We start from the raw sequence: 25,155 nt of genomic DNA on the forward strand, positions 1-25,155 counted from the left end.
CGGCGGCAAGCGATTCTCATTCTATTTATGAGCTTATATATGTGGCATTGTATCTCATTTTACTGTTAATCCAAATCTAGTTGTATTCATAACTTACACCATTTAGATCACTTAATCCGTACATGAATAATCACAATTTACAAATACAACCACTTAGCTTATAAACCGTTTATTCTTTTTTCAAAGTAATTAAGCCATGCGTTGCAAAGAATTACATGGTTTAAATACATGCAATAGTTGGTTAGGGATGCTCTGTATGATGTTCTAAAACAAACAGAGATTTCCGACAAAAAGGAGGCCACGTACTGTTAACTTTTTGACGGCTCCGTTTGAAGGGAGATCTACTTTACGACCAACTAATACTCTTGTGTTTGGGTTGATAAGCGGGAAACACGCTTGTGTGGACCTTACATGAGTGTCTTCTCTTGAAGGTTGAATCGATCAGACAAAATTGCTAAGCATGAAAAAGCTTGTTTAGAGTATTAACATGTGTTTCTCCCAATTTCTTTTGATATATTTTGTTTCCTGACCCTAGAGACAGTAAATTTTCTGAGCAAAGTTCAGCGGGTCGTGCATAGTACTTTTTCGGCTCCTAAGTCCCAAAGCTTCGTTTTTAGCAAGATCGCCTTTGCTATTCGAAAAGGGTTGTAGCGCAACTTGTTGTCCGTTTACATGATATTTTTTGTAATCGTTTTGATTTGAGTTTAATGAGATTAAATAATTTAAAAAAATATCGTTTAATAAAAAAAAATTAAGCCAAGAAAAAGACACATGACTGCATGAAAGAATTCTACGAACAAGAAATTACAAATCATAAAAAAACAAACTCACAGTCTCACATAAAAAATCATAGCACAAAACAACAATATACACATCAATTTTACTTCATTCCTTGTCTATTGTAACTGCGACAACCACACATTTTGGTCCCATCGATCACTTGATCTTACTTATGTAAAGTGAGTGGCTGGGAACCATCGATTAAACTTTAATTGCAACCATTACGTCGAAAAGACATCTCAAAACTCAAAAGCCTCTTTGGCTCACCATCCACTAAGTTCTTATCAAACATAAAACGCTAGTGTTCAAAGCCTAATTAATATGTAATAATTTGTTTAAGAATAGTTGAATAACGAATATGCTATTATATTTTAATTGCTTTATAAATAATGTATCATTAGTAAACATATAGCTAGGTTAAAGACACGTGTATTACACTGGTTAAATATATAGTATCAAGTATTTACTTTTAGTAACTCAACCCGACTAAGGCTGACAGACCGGTACATTAATATATATTAATTATTAAAGTAGTTAGATCGAAATCAAACTTCATTATGTTGATGTTTAATAATGCCACATTATTCGAATTAAAAACAAAAGCTTAATTAACTACTTGCAATTGCAACTAATATAAAGTCTTCTGTAGTACTTTACGGTCTTCACGGGATCTTTTTCCCAAAAGGATCGATGTATTTGAAAAACTTATTTTACCAAAATGGTGGAGTTTAAAAATTAAAGTATTTACAAAATTAGTACTGTTTGAAAAATGTGTTTAAACACAATGCTGGTGTCCAAGACTCCAAGGTTTATTGGTTTCATTTCATAACTATTTTTCATACATATATGAAATATAAACGGCCTATTAATACGGCATGACTATATGAATTCGGATAAATCTGTGTTAAACAGGTTTGAGTTGTAAACGGACGCCACAATTGAGAAACTTATCTAAAGGGAACACACCTATAATGTTTGTCATGAATAGCACGTTTAACCAATCATGATAATTACGTTAATGGGTGGGTAGACATGACACGTTTAAGAGTCGTTTATCACTTTGATGAGAATTAAACTAAAAAATAAGTTAACTTCCTCCCCTAACCTTTGGTAACTTTTATTTTAATGTGTTAGTTATGTCTAATTGCTTATTAACCTTGTTAATGAGTGTGCCGGTAATTATGTTAAATATGTGACACTAATTGAACTCTTATATATAGCCGTGCAAAATTCATGTCATGTCATTAATTCATATTATTGATCGAATTGACATATAATATGTTAAGCATGTGATCTAACCCACTTATTAAATTAACATGTATGTGTAAGTATTTAAATAAACGACATGTTTAGTTAAATGTGTCAAGTTTATGTTGCATAGTCGAGTTAAATGAATCTTCTCAAACACGAACAAAAAAAAAGGCTTTTACATTTAGAATTTCCTTTGTTAATTTATTCATTGATCCAAAAGGTTTAGATTTTAGAACACACCCCAAACAAAGGTACACAACCTCCTAAACACCTAATTTCATGGAAACTTGTCCCAACCCATAAAAATCACACGCAATTTTAGTAACATAAACCACCAAACCGAAAAGCAATCACATTAGATTATACGAGTTTACGGTGTGAAGATACTTGTACTTGGTGTATCCCGGGTGTCCGTTGAAGGGGTTTCATCATATCCCCTAGAGTGGTCATCGAATGATGGTCTCAACCACATATCATCCATCCTCCGCACCACATCATGCATTGTTGGTCGGTTTTCAGGCACAATCAATACGCAATCCTTAGCAATTTGTAACAATTGCAACATCTCAAAATTACGATCTCTCCCTAATTCCACATCAAAAATCTCAAGCTTTGGTTCGTCCCATATAACTGACTCGACCAAGTTCGAAAAATGGACCCCTTCCTCACCCAATGAGGCTTGCTTTACAGTTTTGCCTGTTAAAAGCTCCAATAACAAGACCCCAAAGCTATAAACATCAGATTTAAATGTGACTTTCCTTGTCTTGAAAGCTTCCGGGGCCCAATAACCAGTGACATGACGGTTTAAAGAACCTGGCTCGCCAAAAAGCGTGTTGAGGCCGTAGTCAGACAAGGAAGCTTCGTTGGTTTCTTGACGGAGGAGGATGTTTGATGATTTAATGTTGCCATGAACAACTCCAGCTTCATGTAAGTATGCCAGTCCCTTAGCGGCACTCATTGCAATTCTCATCCGTTGGTCCCAATTGAGTCGTGTTTGTCGCGAACCTATACTTCCTACAAAATAGTCATTTACTCGTATTTGATAAATGGATCCAACTATACAACCCATTAATCGTTGTGAGAGATGATTTATAATCCATCTAAAAGTAGATTAATAATATCAATTATTAAAAAAATCACCTTTCGTGGATTTTTATAGAATGTGATCATGTGATAAAAGTTAGTATGCAAGAAAACAAAAGGATATATAATAGAGATGGCACATCTCAAAAAGATTGTGGCAACTAAAGGACGGGGGCAAAAAAAATGGGAAACATTTTGAGAAATTATTATACCTCAAACATAAATTGTAACACCATAATTTTATTATGAATTCAAAATAAACCCATCACTTAGTGATGTAGTGCTATATTGTTTGCCTTTAACAAATTACTGTAGGTTTAAATCCTTGCAATTAGAGCATCTCCAAAAGGTTTTCTATCTCTATCTCTCTAATTATACTAAAAGGATTATATTTTCTCTCTCTCTATCTCTCTCGTTTTCAATTAAATTATATTTTTCATATACTTATTATTATTTTTTATTTCCTCTACTTATAACCACTATAGACAAACATTAAAAAAATTATAGAGTACGAACAATGTTTTACCAAAATTACTCATGAATAGTGATATTTTCTCTATCTTTCATTTACAACCACTCTATACAATATAAAGAACTCACTCATATTAATATAGAGGAACTTTTATGAATATGAATACTTAATTAGGTTAAATGAATTTCAGGAGTAAAAATATATGTTCTACAAAATTCAAAATAAGAATAGAAAATGATGACGAAAGAGAGTATAATTGCATACATGAATATGTATACTCTCAACTTAATTATTGAGTTTTCAATGGCAAAGGATTGATTTATATTCAAGGGTGTCTAGCTATGGTCTGGTTTTAATAAAAACTATGGATAAAAACATAAAATATATTTTTGGAAAACAAGAAATCAAGTGGAACCAATGGCGAAGTTTTATTAGGGCCAGAGGTGGCCTCGCACCCCCCCTGTTTTTTTGCGCAGTGGTGTAAAATTTTCCGTTTTTCGTCAGAAAATTTAAAATGTAGTGTAAACTTACTCGTTTTCGCCCGAAAATTTGAATCCGACCTCCCTATTTTTATTCATAGTAGTGTAAATGTATCCGTTTATCGCCCGAAAATTTAATACGTAGTGTAAACTTACTTGTTTTCGCCCGAAAATATGAGCCTGACCTCCCTATTTTTTTTCACAGTAGTGTAAATGTATCCGTTTTTTCGCCCGGAAAATTTAATAGGTAGTGTAAACTTACTCGTTTTTCCCCGAAAACTCCATATTTTTTTCGCAGTAGTATAAACGTATCCGTTTTTTAGTCCGAAAATTTTATACGTAGTTTAAATTTACCCGTTTCGGCCAAAAATTTGTGCCGCCCCCCTCGTTTATGGTTTTTTTAAATACATTTTGAGTTCGCCCCCCTACGCTCGAGTCCAAGCTTCGCCACTGTGTGAAACATACTATATATACCGGTTAAAACAAATCCGATTTCAAACATTTCTTATAAAATTATGGATAAAAACATAAAGTATATTTAGGAAAGTTGCTAAGCATGAGACAACGTGTTTGGAGAATCAGCACGTGTTCATTCCATTTGCCTTCGACACTTTTGGATCCCTAGCTTCCGAGGCGGTTCGCTTCTTGTAGCGGGTGCAGAAGATGGTCCACAGTGACTCGCAGAGCCCGAGGGAACTAAGGATTTATATTTGGTAGAATAGGCTTTGCGATTCAAAAGGGGATAGCGGCGCAGCTTGTTGCCCGGTTACCCATTATCCAGATGTAGCTCGGTTTGTGTTATATATAAACAATAATAATAAAAATAGAATTGAAAACCAAAAAAAAATTCACATATTGATGATCTAGTGTTAAGAAAATATGATGATGGTTTTCTATAATTCTGAAAATTTATAGTGTTTTAATCAATTAATTCAATATTGCTGAGTTTCAAGCCATATATTATGCTAACCTAACTTTTCAAAATGTAAACCGAGCCATATAGTTTTCCAAACGATCAAACCAGTCGATCTTTAACTTGAATGGTGATCGGTTGATATTAACGATTTACAATCACCCTTTGTTTTAACTTTTAACAGTTTTAAGAAGTATCCTCCTTCCAATTTATACCTCATTCTCTCTCTTGTTGCAAGAAAATAGCATCACTCATGACAAGTGACAAGGAATTCTAGGATCTATCTTAAACTTTGGTATAAATTCTTTTTTAAACACATCTATGTTCTTGTCAAATATATATCTAAAATATTTTAGACTAAAGTTTTAAATTAAATATATCACTACTACTTTTATAGATTATTTCTCTCAATAAAGCTATTGCATAAGGCTGTACCCAACTCATCATTGGCACTAAAGCATAATGTTTCAAAGAAACATTCATGCTTCACGTGTTTCAAGTTTTTCAAATTAAACCATGTAACATTTTCAACTTATCATTAAACCACAACGAAGGTTTTATATATATGGTACATATTGTATACAAGCTGTCATATAAACCATGTAACATTTTTATTTGTTTTCCCGACATATAACGTCTTGTTAGTTTGCCGTTATTAATAAAAGTTGTCATTTGATCAGGAAATGTACATACATATACACCCTTTAAGTCGGTTCGCAAAAGTTATATGGTCTTTATAAATTTATGCGACCAATGTAACCTTTTATGACTCGTATAATTCTAGTGAAAACTAATTAATGATGCAAATTAACCGAGCCCCCAACGAACTCTTTCAAACTTCGCTACTGGCTGTCATAAATAAATAAATAAACGAATATGAAGAACGTACCATGAAGACGGTCAGATAAGCTACCACCAGGCATGTAATCATAAACAAGCCATTTCTCATACTCCGAATAATAATAAGCTACCAATGGAACCAAGTTTATGCTCTTCACTTTCCTAAAAACCTCCATTGTATCTCTAAATTCGAGTTCTTTCACCTTAACATCTCTCAATCTTTTCACCACAACCATCCTCTTCTTCTCCTCCACTCGTTTTTTCGACGTCCCAACGCTCCCTAACTCCCCGATTACCATCTCCTTTCCCACAACCGTCTGTTTGTACGACGTCCCAACACTCCCTTCCCCTAGAACCTCCGCGGACGCATTCAACAAATCGTCCAATTTGAAACCAAACCCGTCCTCCAAAAACACCAAATTGTTAACCTCTACTAAAAGAGGACGACGTCGTTTGGTCTCACTATACATCATTTTCCGTATGATCAAAAGAAGGATAAATAACACTATCCCTGACGCTACGGTAATCCAGACGATTAACCGTACGTCAATTCTGTGTTTCTTCGGTTTTACCCAATCCGGAGGTGGATTAAACGTGTCGTTGCACACGTTTTTGGTCGGAGGACCACATAAGTAATCGTTGTTGTCGAATGACGACAACGAGAACTTAGAAAACGGATGTGGAATGGAACTGACTAATTTATTAACCGAGACATCAAGTTTGATTAAATTATCCGCTTCTATGTAGGGAAGCTGGCCCGAAAATTGGTTTTTATGTATGTAAAGGCGAGTGAGCGAGGTAAGCTCGGCGAAATCAGGTGGGAGCTTGTCGGATAGGGCGTTATCGTGGATGGATAATACACGAAGGCTTGGTAGCTTTCCGAGTGAGTTATCTGGTATTTTTCCTAGGAGAGAGATGGCGGGTAAGCGGATGTAGAGGACGGTGGTTTTTTCGGGGTCGCAAATAACGCCTTTCCAGTCGTAGCATGCGCGTTTGAACTTGTCCCAGGTGAGCTTAGTTGGGTCATGATCAACTCCATTGATGAAGGTGAGGAGCGCGTCCCGCTCGTTGGATTTCAGGGTTTCTTTGGGGTTGTCGTCGTCGCCGGCGCTGCGGGCGGTTTGGAGTGGAAGAATTATAAGTGAAAGCAGGAAAATGGCTACCGGAGACATGGATGTTTGAGTGTGTGTGTGTGATGAATATTAAGGGGGGAGTGAGGAATATTTATAAAAGGTGTTAGGGTTTAACTATAGTTTAATTATTAATTTTATTTCACTTGGATAGTAGAAAAGAATAATTTTTGGATAACAATTTTGGAATTGGACAGGTGTGCTACAATCAATAGGTGACACATGTAATAATGTGAATGTAAAAAGCTTTAAAGTAGGGTTTTTAGCATTTTTGGTAGGTCTACATAGCCCTTGCTAATTGAAATTCTAATTGAAATCGTCATTACTCGTTACTATTTTTCATATAATAATAACCAAATTTCAAAAATGTTTCAACTAAATCACTTAAATTTAAAAAATATTCCAACTAAATAACTCAATTTTCATATTTTATTAGATTAAAGGTTTTAACATGTTTTTTAGCGTTTTTTTTTTCACATAGAAAATCCTTTTATATATTTTTTTGATGTTGACGTTGAGTGACGACGTGAATTTTATTTTTTATTTTTGAATTTTGAAATAATTAACGTTTTTTATTTTTATTTTTAAATATAATTATATATATTGCAAATTTCGACACCCACATCTTATATTCCACATTTTATTCTTGACACACAAAAAAATCGGTGAGACTCGATTTGAAGATTTAGTGACCCAATTTAAGAAAAATATGCATGAGTGACTTAATTGTAACACTTTTGAAAATTGGTTACTATTCTATGAGATATATATTCCTTTACTATATTACTATTGTTATTATCTGTTATTAAACAGTTTTGGCATTTGGAGTATCTTATTACAGCAAGTTCTCAAAGGGAATAGTGGGGAAGAGTGATGCAAGCCGTTAGATTTATTCGTTTAAACTAGAGGTGCACAAATCGGGTTCAAATGGAAAACCCGAACCGGTTCCAAACCGGTTTTTTCACACCGGGTTATAAAATGGCACCGGTTCCAATCAAGAACCGGTTCGGTTCCCGACCCGAACTGATGCCTAGAAAAGCATGTGATCAACCATTGGATCATGGCGGGGAGTGGCAGCCCCCAATTAATAGCAGCTGAATTGCTTTCCAACCACGTCTGCTTCTGGGGTAATATGTGTTTTAATCACTATCTTACACCCTCTTACGATATCCTAGACGATTAATTCTATTTTGGAGAAGGATTGTAACTCGGATTATAGTTGTGTCCATGATAGCGATTCTCATAGTACAATTTATCGGAGTCGTAGTTGGCACAATTGCACCGGTTTCTAGATGTTTTGCAACCTTAAGCTTTAAAGTGTCCTCCGAAATCATTTCAAAACATTTTAAGGTCTTTGAAGTAGAAAGCTACTGGATACACAATTTGAGCTTAAGATAAAACAATTTTGATGTCACAACGCCAACCCTTCCTTCCACCAATTTTGCATTGCATTCATATTTCATAATGGCATGCGATTCCACTTTTCCTATCCGTATACAGGCTCCCAAAACGGAACACACCATCCGTTCCATTAACATCATTTTGTGCCCTTTCACCCCAATCTTATCTTTCGAATAGCTCCACTATAACATCCCAACAATGACCTCCTTGGAACGTTCTTAGTCATCAAAATTCATTGATATGTTGATTAATCTAGTGGTTTAAGTATGTGTAACACAAGTATGACTCTTTAACATATAAAGGAATGAGTCTAACCTGACTCAGTCTCGAGTTTCAAAGTGTAACTACGAACTGAGTTTAAGCTTTAAAAATATAGTCCAAAAAGAGTCGAGCATATATGAGCCTTGTGTGACGTGCCAAATGTTTGAAAATCTCTTTTACTCGATTTGTGATGAATTGCTTGGGTCACTTGCTGCTCCTACATCTCGTCATGAGAGCCTCAACGATTTAGGAAAGTCATGCAACGTCGGAAGTACTTGCATTTCCACGCACACGGTGTACTACTAGTTGGAATTGTGACCACTCCATTGATAACTCCTTGGAAGAATGAGACTAGCTAGTGACATAAGCATATCAATAAGCAAGGTGCCCTATCATCTAGTACATCGACCCTTTAGTGATGACATGAAGTCGTTCGACATAAGAAGCCTGCAATGATGACATATCGTTGATAAGCTCTAGAATTTTTTTGGTTTTAGGGCTACCTATTCCAACAACATGTCGTCACCATACGTTTGGCGGAAGAGGGAAAAACTTAGTCCAAATAGGAAAATAATCCGTCACCATCTGGTTTGTTGGTAACAACGTATTCATAAACTTACTGTATTTTATAAATAAGGTATTGATGATAGTTACAAACGCTGTTAAAAGATTTGATTGTTTCACTCGTCAGTTTCTAGAATCCAAAGGTGGGAGATGAGCCGATCACGTTCAAATTGTTGTGTCAAAGTCCTAGCGGCAAACGAATTTAAAAAATATATATGAAAATTGATCAATAAAAACCCAACGGGGACGCTAATGCGAGTCCACCAAACAAACAACTAGGCGGACCACCGAAGACATGGGCTGCGTGAATCCCGTTAGAGATGGTTTGTTAATAAAATTGCCAAATCAACGATTTTATGACAGGTGGCGTAATCTGATTGACTAAAATTCTCGTCAAGTTAATAATTAAAAGTCAGTCGAGTTGTCAGGATTTAACGTGGTTAGTTTTGGAAAAGGTTAATGGACAGGCCAAGCCAGGCCTTTTACCTCTATAAGTATCCCCCTTTAAACCTCCTCACTATCTTACCAAACAACATCACACCCCATGTCTCTAGTAACCATTTTCCTATTTTCACTCCTTATTGTTTTCCCACTACAAAACGAGTGTAGTGATCATGTGAAACCCGAACCCGAACCCGAACCCGAACCCAAACCAAAACCTCATGATTCGCTATTTTCTGAGGAGAGGCAAGCGCTCGTTGACTTCTTCCATAATGTTCCTAACAACACTACTTGGAACACTTCCGAACCCGCTTGCTCTTGGAAAGGCATTACTTGTAACACCAACAACGAAACTGTCGTCTACCTTAAGTTACCCGGGAGGAGTCTCGTCGGAAAAATACCATTGAATACGATTGGAAAGTTAATTGGCCTTCGGGTGTTATCCCTCAGGTTTAACCGCCTCTCGGGTGAACTCCCTCCGGATTTCTCCAACCTCACCTCCCTTACTCACTTTTCGTTAAATAATAACAACTTTTCGGGCACCATCCCTTCGGGTTTCTCGAACTTCCCCAATCTTATTCGACTCGACTTAAGTGACAACAATTTCACTGGCCAGCTCCCGTGCATAAATGCAAAGAAGTTAAGAAAATTTAATGTGTCGTTTAATAAACTAAATAGTTCGATTCCACGTTCGCTTTCTAAGTTTCCGGAAAATTTATTCTCCAAAAATGTTTTCCTTTGCGGTGCTCCTTCTAAAAATGTATGCAATAGTTCGTATCTACCCTTGTGTCCTATTGATCATGAACCATTGAAAACCCCTAAAAAGACACCAGAAATAATAGGTATTTCGGTCGGGTCTGGTCTGCTGGTATTGATAGAGTATGCTTTGTACGGAACAGGATACACCAGCAGACCAAACAACCTCCAAAACCTATAATATTATACAAGGAGAGAAACAACATTGTGGTGTTGGATGAGGGGATTTACCGTCTCGATTTGGATGACTTGTGGAATGCGTCCGCGGTAGTTCTTGGAGAAGGGAGTGTTGGGAGGTCGTACAAACAAGTACTCGAGGGGAAGAACACAACGGTGGTCGTGAAAAGATTGATCATAGATGTCATGGTGACCGCAAACGAATTCAGGACAACAATGGAGAGTTTGGGGAAGATGAAGAACGACAATGTGGTGCCATTGCGAGCTTATTATTATTCAAAACATGAGAAGTGGCTTGTTTATGATTACATGCCTGATGGTAGTTTATATGATCGACTTCATGGTAATTTCTTCGTCTTTTGGTCTTTTATTATCACTGAATTTTGAATAAGTTAGTACTGTAGAGTTTTCCTTAAAAGTATTCCCAAAAAAAAAAAGAAAATCTAAACATTCTCATGAAATATTTTCAAATCCTCCATGTCTATAAAGAGAATTATATGCTAAAGTTTTAATATAACAAATTATTTAGAAAAAGACCTTGGCTGCAAAAGTGTCATTTCTATAAAGAGAATTATATGCTAAAGTTTTAATATAACAAAGTGTTTAGAAAAAGACCTTGGTAGCAACTAGATAGAGATCATAATAGGGTATATGTATATATTAAAAGGGATTAATGAATCTTAAAAAAGGGTAATTATTTTATCGTTAAACACAAAGTCATCCCTGAAATTTCGGATGATTCATACGAACACAAAAATACGAATACAAAAAATTGGTTGAATTATATAATTTTAAAAAAGACTATGAAGAACTATACTTATTTGTAGTTAATGACTCAGTTTATGTTTTCAAAAGTTAAGGTTAAACATTAACGATGCGTTTCTTCGTTTGAAACTTGAACCAGAATGAAATTGAATTGTTTTAACCGCAAACATAGGATTTGATTATAGGTATTTTGAAGCACCCGTGAATACCCCCCCCCCCCCCCCCACCCACACACACACACACACACGATGTCAAAATACAATAAGTTTGGGTATAATAATTGCTTAAAATGTTTCCATTTGGACGTATTGATTTTTTAACTGTGTTTGAAACTATCTCTAATATCATAGTGAACCTTTCTGAGAGGGGATGTATTGTCCATACTGATTTTAACGCTCTAGATCTGACTCATCCAAAAACACTAAGGAAACCTACCACTATATAAAAATCATATTCAGTCAGAATTTGAACCTAAGACCATTAAGGCCACAAGTCTAAACGGCTAAATCATCCTCATGTCATTAGCGCGGAAGGAAAATTGCTCACAATTGCTGGATATAATGATGCATACCCTCTTTGACTCTTTCATTATTATCTCTAGATTTTATTTTGAACTAATGATTAAATCATGGTGTTACAATAATTGATGTTGGGGGCATAATAATTGATTTCATTTTTGCATGTGGTCGATCATTTGTTGCCACAATCTTTTGGAATGTGTTGTCTTTATTATGTTTCTATTTTTCCTTATACCAACTTTTATCATATGATCACGTTCTATGAATAAAATGTACGAATTGTTATTTACTTATTTATATTATATCTCATGTTATGTGGTACTCCTACTACATCATTGAGTTTAGCTTCTAAATCCACAAAATTGTAGGAAGTACAGCTTTGGGACAAACACACTTTGATTGGGACCATCGTATAAGAATTGCCCTCGGTGCCGCTAGGGGACTTAAATACCTACATGAAGCCGGAAAAGTTCACGGCAACATCAAATCCTCAAACATCCTCCTCAGATCACAAGAAACCAACATCGAAGCTTCCTTGTCTGACTACGGTCTCAACAAGCTTTTTGACGAGTCAAGCTCCATATAGTATCAAGTGATCACAGGTTATCGGGCCCCAGAAGATCCTAAGGACCGCAAAGTTACATTCCAATCTGATGTGTATAGCTTTGGGGTTTTGTTATTGGAGCTTTTAACGGGCCAAAATCCAAAGCAAGACTCGTTTTCTAAGTTGGTTCAGTCGGTTGTATCCAAGGAATTGGAGGCTGAGATTTTTGATTTGAAATTAAGGAGGGAGCATAATATTGAAGAGATGAAGCAATTGTTGCGAATTGCAAAGAATTGTGTGTTGAAAGAGCGAGATCAACGACGAACAATGGAAGAAGTGGTTAGCATGATGGTTGATAAGTGGCCGAGATTGTCTTCATGTGACCACTCGAAAGGGTATGCTGATACGCCTTCAACAGATACCCGAGATACATTGAGTACGAGTACCGTCACACCATAAACCCTTATGCTCTTGTGTGATATTCTTTTTTTTCTTTCAAGATTCTATGGGACTAAGATTGTGTGTGATTTTTTTGGGTTGGTTCAAGTTGTTATGAAGTTGATTGTAAATGGTCGGGCTCCATTCTAGGGGTGTTCTTCGGGTTATTTATTCGGGTTTTAGATTGTTCGGGTCGGGTTGTTCGGGTTTGAACTCAAAGCAAATTGACCCAAATAAAGTCGGGTTGTTTGGGTCAGGTTTCGAGTTTAACAAGTTAATAAAAGTTCATCTTTTACAAGATCATAAATAAAACCATAATTCGAATGTTCATAAAATCATAATCAAATCAGAGCTTGGTAGGAGTGCTTCATGGATTTGTGTGATGCTATTAATGTGATGTGCGGCTGTCGATTGTGGAATGGAGAAGAAGAACCTCCGATCAATACATAATTACATATGACCAATAGAGATTTCGGGTTTTTTTAAAATTAAATTATGAATGGAATGAATATAGGATGCCATAACTAATTATTAATATTAATGATATGTATGCATGCACCTTCCAAGACTTGAAAGCATGAGACATTTGGTTACCCTAGGCTTATAATACATCGAACCTAGCTATTTGGGTTATTCCGGTTGTTCGGGTCAACCCGATTTTGAATATTACAACCCAAATATCCGATTGTTTGTTCTCGGGTGGGCTATAAGTTTAATCAGGCCGGGTTCATTCGGGTCAGGTTATTTGGATATCAGGTTGCTTCGGGTCGGGTTTGGTATTCTGGTATGGTTAAAAAACACACCCCTACTCCATTCTTCAGATACATGACATCTATACAATTGTTGTATAAATCTACATAACTCATATAGATGTTAGATATTGTCTTGTGGTTAGATGACTTGTATAGGTGTATACAAATTGTATAGGTCACTATACAAGTCGTGTAAGTTTATATGACTTGTTTTTTTGTAGTTTGTCAAAATTTATAACTTTTAATAATTTAGTATATAGCTATACGAGTTGTCTTTTTTATAAACTTTTTATTACTTTAACGTGTTTGTTGTTGTTGGTAATTTTTAATAATAAACAAAAAAAACAAATAATATAAACAAACAACCAAAATAAGTACATCAAAAAACACAAAAGTTTATCAATCATGATACATCTACCAATAACACTGGTTCTCTTGATCCAGAGGTCGTTGTGACTTGCTCTGGATACTGTTGTGACACTAAGAGTGGAGGAACATTGAAACCCGTAAGACGCTCTCGCTAAGCCTATCACATAAAATACCTTGTATGGATGTCTTGTTGGTAATTTTGGATCGCAGGGTCGGCTTTTGGAGGCCTAAAACAGTCTCTGAATTTGGGGCATTTTTACTACCAAATAAGTTTAATAAAACGAGTGGATCGGCCGGGTCAAGTGACGTATCATAACAGGTTCAGGAATAGGCTTCAGTCATTAACAAAGATCATGTACTTAGTCAATTAACAACATCAAAACGAGAAATTCGGACTCAACATCATCACACAATTTTGCATAAAAGGGCACGATTAATGAATATATATTGATTCATAAAAAGACCAAAATATCACATTTTACTGACCATCTATTGATGACCGAGTGTATTTCATGTATTTAAAATTTTAAATAGTTTATTTTATAGATTTATTTAGTTTGAAGTTAAGATTATGATACTTCAAATGTGTTTTTATGTTTTGTAGGTTCCAAGAGAGCACAAGCTAAAACGTTGAATTATTCTATTAATTAAACATTGCAAGACATACGCGTATTCACTCTTCAGCTTAATGCTCGAACAAGTGATTAAACCCGTGGTGAAATTAAAATAATTGGTAACATTATGTTACCAATTTAAAAGAAAGTGAAATGTGTGCATGTAGCCACGAATTAATATGTGGAGTATTAAAGTGTTGTGAGCAAGAATTAACAAAATGTAGCCGGTAAATGTAGAATTGAAGTTGGCTCCACCATTAATTGATAAAATCGAGTCGAGTTTCATTTAAGTCGGATTGAGTTTCATTTAAATTTAATCGAGTTTAATCGAGTCGAGTTTCATTTAAATCGAATCGAGTTTCATTTCGATTCTATTCGTTTAGACTTTTCTTCCAAATGAATCGAGTTTCCTCAAGAACTCGATTCGAATATTGTTTTCCATGCCTTTCAGTTATAAATGTTTTCTTTCGTCTCTTAAAGACCCGTTTTACTACTACAACGAGTCATGGGCCATAACAACTTCAACTTCTCGCTTTAACAAGGTCCGAACGTCACCCGTTTGTCCCGTTTCACACAAGTTAAGTCATTTACTATAAAGTTTATGTTTTTCTAACACTATAAGATCCGATTTGCCTCCATATCAAATCTTAAAGACAAACTGATTTCTAAAACTAACATCTATATCATAAACATACCTTTTTGGGTTCCAGTATTGCTTCGGACCAGATTCAACACGTGGATCTTAGACATGTTTCTTGTTTGACGATGATGTTAGAACATGAAATCTATTCCTCTTTAGCTCAGATCTGAATCCATGTTTGAAGGAGTGTTTGTGTGCGTTTTTGAGTGTGTATATGTAGGCTAGGTGATGGAATGAGGGTTATAGGAAGGTTTAAAAGTGTCTGAATACCTCCAAGAACATGGACCTTAGGCTAATCACCATCCCTTAATCCATATTCTATTTTCAAAGCATACACTCTATTATTATTATTATTATTATTTAACTTAACTAATTAATAATACACCATTATGTAAACAAAATTCTTTTATTTATTATTATCTAAAGTAGGATGTTACAAATGGACATTTAGCATTTTTCATACCAAAACGTTTAATTGTCATTGTACCTGTGTATTCGCCACTACAATCGCATTTGAGAAAAACTTTGTCACATGACCTGCAACCTTTTTCTTCGACCATATGAAGAGTACAACAACACGAATGTCACGACCACTAGCTTGAATCCAAATCGGCAAGGATTTTATAGACACGAATGACTAAAACAAAACATAATGAATTAAAATTAGTTTGGATTAAACTTTATCGATGGAAATCGTTGATATGTTGGAACATTCACCACCTAATTCGATCTAGATATAGTTAAAATTATTGATAATACAAGTGATAGAACGAATTAAAGGAAACAAGAATGTAATGAATAAAATGTTGAAACTTCTAGTCTTGTATAGAGTAGCTCCGGTGGAAGCTTGTAAAATGTCAAATAATTAACGGTGGAATCTGTATCGTGTCAAATAATTGGCGGGTTCTTGTATCGTGTCAAATAATTGACGAAATCTTATATTGTTTCAAATAGTTATCGTAATCTTGTATCTTGTCAAATAGTCGTTCTTGTTCAATATGTATATCGGATTGAATCTTGAATTGCACATAAAACTATATATCTATATGAGTCGTATAAGGCTATACGACTACTATGGTGACCTAGTTAACTTCTTTGGTCAAGTCCATCTATATTTGATGTCTTTTAGTAATAAGAAAGAAAATAATCATTATATATTCATTATTCAATGATGAACAACTTACATTTCAAATTGGTTCTTTTAGGGGAGGGGTGGGTTCCAAATCCATCACCCACCACATCCAATGGTATGATGACACATCACCCCACCACGTTACATCATAAGTGATGGAATTTAGTGGGTGTGGTGTTAGTGTGATGGATTTTGGTATACACAGAGGCGGACCTATGTAGTGGGAAAGGGGGGCGGCCGCCCATCTTAAATTTTCTTTTTAGTGTTATTTTTATGTGAAAATCCTGATCGTCCCCCCTTAAGATTAGTGTTAAGTTCCGATGTCGCCCCCCAAGAAAATAATTCCTAAGTCCGCCACTGGCTATACATATACATATACATATACATATATATATAGGTTTATGTGTGTGTGTTAGGTTTTGTGAGATATCACCGCGTGATGACCATCACGCAAAAACCCCCCATCACGCTAGATGGGGGCACCGGTGGCGGTGCTTGTGAGGCCATCACGCTAGATGGGATGCCACCACGCTCCACCCCGTCCCCCTCTTGTAATCGGAAAAGAAATTAACTTTTAGACCGCACTATATGTGGAAGTGAAGAGTTGCTTTCCACAATTATTGTACATAAAGCTTCATTGGTTGGTCCAGGTGACTGGATTAATATTTTTGGATTCTTATAGTAAAATATAACAGAAGGACCTCAAAATGATCATGCATATGCTTATCTGGTCACCCTCATGCAGGTTTTGCTAGCTGGCTGCTGCTGTCATTTTCATCTCTTTATCAATTCATGCAGCAGCATGATTCATGTGTTTCCAGTAATATATATATATATACATATATTTAAAAGCTTGAAAGCTACTATTCATTTGAAGAAGGTGGAGTATTCAGCAGAAAAAAATATTAAGAACACTGATGTATACTAGATTACATTTATAATTGATCAAGATCCTTTTTGTGAAAGAATTGACATCTATGTTATATTTCAAACCATGTATCCTATATAAATACTACACCGATTTAGGGAAGCTACCAATCAAGAAGGAGAAGTGAAATTGAGTATGTGGAATTAATATAATATTATGTTTCAAAGTGCATTAAATGTATGTCATCGTTGATGGGTTAAAATTAACCAATCTAACTATTACACCTTAAGTAAATCTCATATTGTTTAGATCTTTTCTATCCATAAGAGAGATATCAGGTTCATAAACGCGTTTTGAGCTTAATACTAATGAATGAGAGAAATAATTTCACCGTTAAATACGCTCAAGTGGAATAATATCATGATAGGTGACATCCTGGGAAATGTCACCATGGAAACCAAAAACCCTTGTCCGTAAACTAGACAATATTTGTGGTATGAGAGGTCAGATGTTACAAATGGTATCAGAGCTACTAAAGTTTTATTCTGTTTACGATGGTGGGGCAAGCCTCATCAAGGACGATGAGTCCAGGGATGTTTGTAACACCTTAGGCAAATCAGCCACTCCTTCACGTTCGTTTACATGCCTAATGACATTGTATTTTATTGTGTGTTTTTCCTTTAACGATGCACTTTCATTATGAAATTGTCTTTTAGTAGATGACTCACCCGACTCGAAATTATGACGTTTGGTTGTAAGAAATCCGAGCACTAAAGATGTTAACACCATAAAGAATATCCTAACTAACTCCACCACTGCTTTGAACCATATTTCCATTCCATAAAGTCTTCAAGGCCCACGAAATAGAAAACTCATGAAACACAACTTTAATCAAACTTTAGACGGGTTGTGACATTTATATTTTATGATATGCATGTTCTTATAAACGGCCTGTATACTCAAACTCATCAGGGTGTACAAAAAACTAATTAACTTACCAATAATCAAATTAACCGATATAATCAAATTAACTTACCAATAATCGAACCGTATCAAAAACCGACTGGTCAGTTTAATGATTTTCTGAAAACCAAAAATAGTGGGTCGGTTATGGTAACATGGTTTCCATGCCTGCCTAAACCAAACCAAACCGAACCAATTGTATGTACGTTTTTAATGTTGTGTACTATGCTAGTATATATATACAAATATGGATTAACAATTTATTCCAATGTACAAAAAACTTCAAGTTGAAACTTTTAGGCCCAAATAATACCCAATTTTATTGTTTTGAGCTATTTTTAGCTAGGCCCAAGTTCATGATTAACCGATCCATAACCGAGCAGCTATAATCTTCAAAACTTATTAATTGAAACCGCCATAACCGATCGGTAATTATAGTTACTGGTTATCCATTATAACTGACATCTCGGTTATGCTTATGGTTTTGGGCCAAAACCGACCCATGCACACCCCTTGCTAAGACTCATGCATGCAAATCTTAAGTCGTATACTTTTATCTCGAGTTTGCTTCAAAAAATGTTGCTTATACTATGCTAAAAAATCAAATCATTATCATTATTCCCACACATTTCAAATTGGTACGTATATTTTGAATGCATTATTGAACAAAAGCTTGCATAATTGAAAGGAAATCAAAAGGTATCCATTTAGAGACATCTTTATGTGTGGGACAGCTTTCAAGTGTTATTTTCCACAATTATTACTGCAAATAAAGTTTCATGGCGTGGCCCGGGTGATAGGATGAAGTCATAAAAACATTATCTAGTCACACTCATACATACAGGTTTTGCTGGAAAGTAGCAGCTTTAAGGAAGAAGATGATTCATGTGTTTCTGGTAGTATTTGTCGTTACCATTTGGTAAATGATCATCCTTATTATATGCAAGTTTTGAAACCAAAACTCAGTCCAAAGCTCTAGTCACATTACTTTTAGTCGTTATGGGTTACAACTCAACAGATGTTTATCTTAACATCTTGGATGATCTCGTCGATAATTTCGAGATTAATCAAAATACGAAGAATTTGTTGATGGGTTACGCAAAGTCTATATACCGCGCAGATCTAGCAAACCAATACAGCGAACCTATGTTATGGATTGGGATGTATATCGCGGTAGCTTCTCTGGTTTGCGTCCTTGCGATGGTGGCTGATTTACTACAAGGTTTCCGTAGTAGAAAGCTATGGTTTCCATGTACATATTTTAGAATCAATGCTGCATTTCTCACTGTAATATCAATTGCAATGAAGTTACCTGTGGATCTAAGTGGTTCTATGCCGGGCGAGGTAGACCAAGTGACAAAGCTTGGAAGCATGGCTTTTATGTGCACCATGATGGCTAACTTATTGCCTTGTTTAGCAACCATGGACAACAATGAATTGTTGTCAAACATCATAGCTTTGGGTATTCTTGTAATCACCTTGGTTGTGAATGTTTGCATTCAAATTCACACAGGCGTTGTTTCGTACAGTGAAAATGCCCAAATTCTTCAGCATATTGCTCCAAAATATGATGTTAAATCATTGGGCGTAAGTAAACATCGCAATTCAATACTAGCTACCATTTATGTAGCTTTGTTACTTGTATTGTTGATAGTGCATGTATGTTCATCTTTAGCGATTCTAAAATCCAAAAAGATTATAGAATCGAAATACCAACAACGACACGAAAGAGCTTTAAAAGACAGTCAACCATCATCAGGAGAATTATTAACGGTTGAGAAGCTAGAAAAGCATGTGATCAACCATTGGATCATGGCGGGGAGTGGCAGCCCCCAATTCATAACAGCTTGCTTTCAAACCACGTCCGCATCTGGGGTAATATGTGTTATAATCACTATCTTACACACTCTTACGATATCCTGGACGATTAATTCTATATTAGAGAAGGATTGTAACTCGGATTATAGTTGGTCCATGATAGTGATTCTCATAGTACAATTTATCGGAGTCGTAGTTGGCACAATTGCACCGCTTTCTAGATGTTTTGCAACCTTAAGCTTTAAAGTGTCCTCCGAAATCATTTCAAAACATTTTAAGGTCTTTGAAGTAGAAAGCTACTGGAGTAGCAAGTTATATGACTGGAAACGTGCTAGTATAAAACTCCTGTTTCATAGCCGCCCCAAACTCGAGGTGATCACTGAGACTTTTAAAAGGAAAATTCTCGGTTTTTCTATAGAATTCCAAAAGGAGGTTGTGACATTGTGCAAGATAATATCGTTGGTCCCCTTCGTCTTTATGATATGTGTGTTATATTGTTTCCGTGGTGTGAAGTGGTTATTAGGTAAGAAGGTTGATAAGTTTGAAGGAAACAAAGATCTTCGCCCGTATGTTTTGCATCTTGAAGATGAGATGAAGCTTGCTGAGAGAACATTGGTAGGCCTTTCGAAATCTGTAAACCGATTAATTAAAATGGGCGAAAAAAGGCAACCCAATGAAATCATAAAGCTGATAGGACAATGTAGTAGTGGTTTTAAAGGTGTTGCAAAGTTCGACGACATTGATCAACATCATGTTCCATCTTTACTATCAACAGTAGAACATCAAGATTGTTGGAGCTTACCGGTGATAACCCTAACAACCATCGCCGTTTCTCTTTACGAAAAGAAAAACAATGAAGTTGAAAGCTTGTTGGAACGTGTATGGAAAGGTCTAGTATATGTCAAAGATGTGGAAGAAAGTCTCAATGTTACTGATGAAGATGTAAGCTGTCAAAAGGTAGCTGATATTTTGTGGAAAGAAGTTCTTCTAGACCAAAAATGGCTAGGATACAAGGTTCAAGACTCAAAGAAAACAACTCAACAGATTGTTGAATGGTTCAGGGATACAGCGAAAAACATAGATAAAACGGATGGAGGCATAAATGATGATGATTACATACGTTGCAAGTCTATTTGTGCCAACTCAATGTATCATGTAACAAAAACAATCCTGCTTACCTACCAAGCCAACATTGACGACAAGGTTAGCCGAAAGGAACTGTTCGATAGTTTATCATCAATGATCGCTGACATAATAGCCGCTTGTCTCACCAACTTACCCCACGTTATAACAATGAAATGCCATACTAATGCGATAGAGAAAAGGGAAGACAGTGTCAAAGATGCGGCTCTACTTCTAGGTGAGACTAAGGAAATAATCAAAACCCTTCATAAAGATCACGGTGATAATATTTCAGGCATGAATCCAAGTGACTTGCCGTTTATCAACAAATGGCGTGCTCATATAGGGAATCCCTGATTCCATAAAAACCGTCTTCGTTCTTCAAGTTATAAAGTAAGTTCTTGTTTATTTGTATTCCTCCTTCAGTGTCCTCCTATTGTACATATTTGTATTAATGTGATATGTTTGATATTCCAGGATGATTGGATAATATCCTTCAAGAAGTTAATCTGCCTATTAGCATCCCAAAAATATGTTGACTAGCTTATATTTTTTTTTCAGTTGTAAATGTATAGTTTTCGGTGTGATTTGAAGAATGTTTTTTTTTTTCGGTGTGGTTTGAAGAATGGTTTTTTTTTTTCCGGTGTGATTTGAAGAATGTTTGGATGCATTTGTTGTCTATCTTACTCCATAATCCATATTGGTGTTTATATTTATTATGTGTTAAGGCTGTTTGTGATCATCTACTTTTGGCCTTTTTTAAAAAAAGAAAAAGAAAAGAGCTAGAAAGGATTGTCGGCCTTTGATTAATAGTTTTATAGTTTTGACATCTAAATAAAAGTATTAAAAAAAAAGGATGAATGAATAATATTTTGACAAACCACAACTGTTTAACTTTACTCAACTTGCATCACTTAACTTAGGTAAAATTACTCATAGGTATGTTTGACTTAAAACTTTACAATAATGGCAAAGAAAAAAAAATTCTCAACCAAAGTATGCATGCTCAATAGGGATTTAAACACAACCTCATTCGGCACCGCTACGCAATAAGTAGGCCCTGCCGGTTTTCCATTCAAAATAACTTGTCACTTCCCTTGTCATGACATGTGTCTCAACTGGTCACAGAAGTGTTCAAACATGAATAAACGGGCTAAGATGGTCCGTTTCCTACCAAGACTCCAAAGATGCGCAACAGGCCATGTCGGTCACCTTTCTTACCTAGGCAAGCCAAATACCCAGACAACTTTTGAACTCGGATGCAGATACATCAGCTAGGCTACTTCAATGCCTAACGAAGCTAGTTAAGTTGTAGCACTGCCAAACCAGTTAGGCATCAAAGGTAGTTGACGTTATAGCGCCTAGGCTGAAATGGTGCCAACTTGGTCAAGTCCCTTGGTGCTTGACCCTCATTGTTTAGGATTAAACTACTAAAGTGTACCATGTTGGGTCCAGAGCCAAGGCCGAATTCAAGCTTCGTAGTGTGGCAAAATTTCAACCTAGGCGCTGTAAATCATGCACTAAGAGAGCTAACCTAGCAGCGCACCATTTTTCAAACTCAATCCCAAGCATGCCCTTAGTTTTGGTTTATTTTAGGTAATTTTGGATTGTTAATTTGGAGTTACTGAAATATAAATGAAATTTGTGTTTACTAAATTTAGTAAGATGAGCTTCTAGTAATGGGCTAAAAACAATGCGGGTTCTTGGGTGCAGAGACTAGAGCTTACACGTTATAGAGGTAGGGTACCAAAAAGACCCAAATACCTTTAAGTACTACCCGCGGGTCACTGAGGAACCTCCTAAACCCGTGGGACATATGGACCACCCGCATATCACGGGAGAGGAAGAACGTCCTCGTACCACGCGCGGAAGCATCCCAACACCCTCAGAAGTCATCCGCAGGACAAGACATCTGTCCGCCAAAATGACCGGAGGGCAGTGCCAACTGGACAACTGTCGATAACTAATAAACCGGTTCCGAACCCGACCCGGTGTACCTGACCCGGAATCAGTTCCTACCCGTATCCGACCCTCGGGTACGCCATGGTATCCCCGGAACCGGACCTGACCCGCCGGAACGGTTCCACCTTTACCCACCAAAGCCCAACCCGACCCTACCCGAAAAAAGCCTAGTCAAATACCCGACTATACCTGGAACCAGTTCCTAGTCGACCCGGTTTTGACTTTTGTTGACCATACCCGGAACCAGTTCCTACCCAGTTTTGGTTCCTACAAAATACTCGATTTGTGCACCTATACGTTCTTATAAATGGGTTCGTCATAGAAAAATCCATGTCAATCGAAATGAACATCATATGTAACAAAAAAATGGTGAATCGCATATAAGGTAGGTGCGTCTCTGAATGCACGGTTTTAAGTCGAGACGATGAAATTATCATCAAGTTCGTATGTTCTTGCAGTGTTTACGATTTCATAATAACATCTTACTTAAAAAAAATATTTTATAAGTTCGATTTTTTACTAGGAATAAAAAATATCATAACTAAAAGAAATAAGAATAGGGTATTAGTTGGTTCATAAACAAAAAATAAAATGAAATCAGAATCATCATCAATTGCTTTTGTGGGTTCTTATTCACTTTTTTTTCTAATTTATTTAAGACAAACGAAAAAAGAGAATGGTTGGAAAGGCAATGAACATGGGAGGAAATAAAGGTGAAAAGCTTACCACTTAAAAGATAGTTCCGTTCCACTATAACATCCGAACCATCACCTTTGTCCTTTTATCGTGTATATGTGATAAAGTTAATAACAAATGGCGGTTCGGTAGATCTTACATAACGGTTTGGTAGAGATCATAAAGTCCAAGAAGGTATTTATGTTAACTTGGAGAATAAGCATATATTTAATTATCTTATTAGTTTTTTAATACCTTTATAGTTTCAAATTCCTTATTTGTTTCTTTGAATCATGTTTTCTTTTCCTGTAAATTGTTAAATTATGTTGTTATTGATAAAGTTTTACTCATAAAAATTCATCGATATGATGATTAAGTTAGTGTTTTAAATATGTATAACGTGTGTGGGACTCGTAACATATAATTGAGTTTGAAAAACTGTACATGAGCTAAGCTTAAACTTTAACAATACAGCTAAAAAATAGTCGAGTTTGAGCTCAGTGTGATATGCAACGTTTGAAGATTTTGTCTACGATGAATTGCTTAGGTTCACGGGCTACTCCTGTATCTCATCGGGGGAGTTTCAACAATTAAGGAAGGTCTTGCAACAATAGTTTTTGCACCTCTCATGTACCATTGGTTGAAAGTTGTTACTTGGCATGACGAAGTGCATGAATCATGTTGATAATCGAGACAAAGTTGTATTATCAATTTGTCTTTGTGTTGTCAACAAAGTTGTTGCCAATTAGTGACCGAGACAAAATTTGTTAGTACAATATAACCAAAACCTTTAAAAACTAATCAACATAATCAACCTAATTAAATTAAAAGTTGGGTGCAAACAAGTCTAGCTGCTCGCGAATTACTTGAGCTCGAGTCGAGCATGAGCCTCAATAAAGCCTATTTAGAGTTCGAGCCCAAACTTGAGCTGAGCTTTGGATCGTTTAAGGTACTACACGAGCTCCAGCCGAGTTTAGGTTTGTTTACAGTTTTCTCAAAATATATAAAAACAATTAAAAACTTAAATAAACTAATTAATAGTTAATAAAACGAGCCAAGCCCGAGCCCAGCTCGAGCTTAAGAAACACCTCACAAAACCAAGCTCTAGCTTATAAAAAAAGCTCGAAACAAGTTAAGCTCGAGCTTTCATAAGTCAAAACAAGTCAAACTTAAACATAGTCAAGCTCAACTCGATTTGACTCATTTACACCCTAAATAAAAAAGTACATCTTTCAAAACAAATAATACATGATATGACACTAAATTCATTAAATCATTAACTATGATAAAAATTGCAACTTACCCTATTATTATTATTATTATTATTATTATTATATAACCGCCTTTGGACCTTCTTGTAGAAGCAAGTCCGTACTCTTTCCAAGTCAAAAAGAAACATTTTTCTACTTTCATATAATTATATTATT

At 35.8% G+C, this 25,155-nt stretch overlaps 2 protein-coding genes and 1 pseudogene across 5 annotated transcripts; 2 read left to right on the plus strand and 1 right to left on the minus strand.

Moving 5' to 3' along the window:
- Positions 1 to 2,204: 2,204 nt before the first annotated feature.
- Positions 2,205 to 7,174, minus strand: LOC143569113 (putative inactive receptor kinase At2g26730). Of its 3 annotated transcripts, XM_077055113.1 has the most exons (3): positions 6,115 to 7,153; positions 5,868 to 6,063; positions 2,205 to 3,045 (listed from the first exon to the last, which is right to left on the minus strand). In XM_077055113.1, exons 1-3 carry the CDS (start codon positions 6,988 to 6,990, stop codon positions 2,402 to 2,404), a joined length of 1,716 nt encoding a protein of 571 aa, XP_076911228.1. In that variant the 5' UTR covers positions 6,991 to 7,153; the 3' UTR covers positions 2,205 to 2,401. The 3 variants fall into 3 exon arrangements, with proteins under 3 accessions (XP_076911228.1, XP_076911222.1, XP_076911217.1); XM_077055107.1 differs by having other exon boundaries at positions 2,205 to 3,036; positions 5,868 to 7,174; XM_077055102.1 differs by having other exon boundaries at positions 5,868 to 7,152.
- A 2,525-nt stretch (positions 7,175 to 9,699) lies between these two features.
- LOC143567732 (putative inactive receptor kinase At2g26730) lies at positions 9,700 to 12,841 on the plus strand (annotated as a pseudogene). The gene is made up of 2 exons (XR_013141460.1): positions 9,700 to 10,891; positions 12,200 to 12,841. The product of XR_013141460.1 is annotated as a putative inactive receptor kinase At2g26730 (transcript).
- A 6,309-nt stretch (positions 12,842 to 19,150) lies between these two features.
- Positions 19,151 to 21,448, plus strand: LOC143566539 (uncharacterized). Its single transcript, XM_077053218.1, has one exon. The coding sequence runs from the start codon at positions 19,151 to 19,153 to the stop codon at positions 21,446 to 21,448; it is 2,298 nt and encodes a 765-aa protein (XP_076909333.1).
- The last annotated feature ends 3,707 nt before the right edge of the window (positions 21,449 to 25,155 follow it).

Source organism: Bidens hawaiensis, unplaced genomic scaffold (assembly GCF_021521415.1).
Source record: "Bidens hawaiensis isolate Kalapana, Puna unplaced genomic scaffold, B.hawaiensis_p1.1 tig00001236_1, whole genome shotgun sequence".
In the NCBI taxonomy this organism is placed as follows: Eukaryota; Viridiplantae; Streptophyta; class Magnoliopsida; order Asterales; family Asteraceae; genus Bidens; species Bidens hawaiensis.

Bases quoted from the DNA above. Each gene is read 5' to 3' on its own strand.
- LOC143569113 (XM_077055102.1), bottom strand. From the start codon at position 6,990: ATGTCTCCGGTAGCCATTTTCCTGCTTTCACTTATAATTCTTCCACTC. The intron at 3,046-5,867 runs GTACGTTCTTCA...ACTATTTTGTAG, and splicing joins CTTATCTGACCGTCTTCATG to GAAGTATAGGTTCGCGACAA.
- LOC143566539 (XM_077053218.1), top strand. From the start codon at position 19,151: ATGGGTTACAACTCAACAGATGTTTATCTTAACATCTTGGATGATCTC.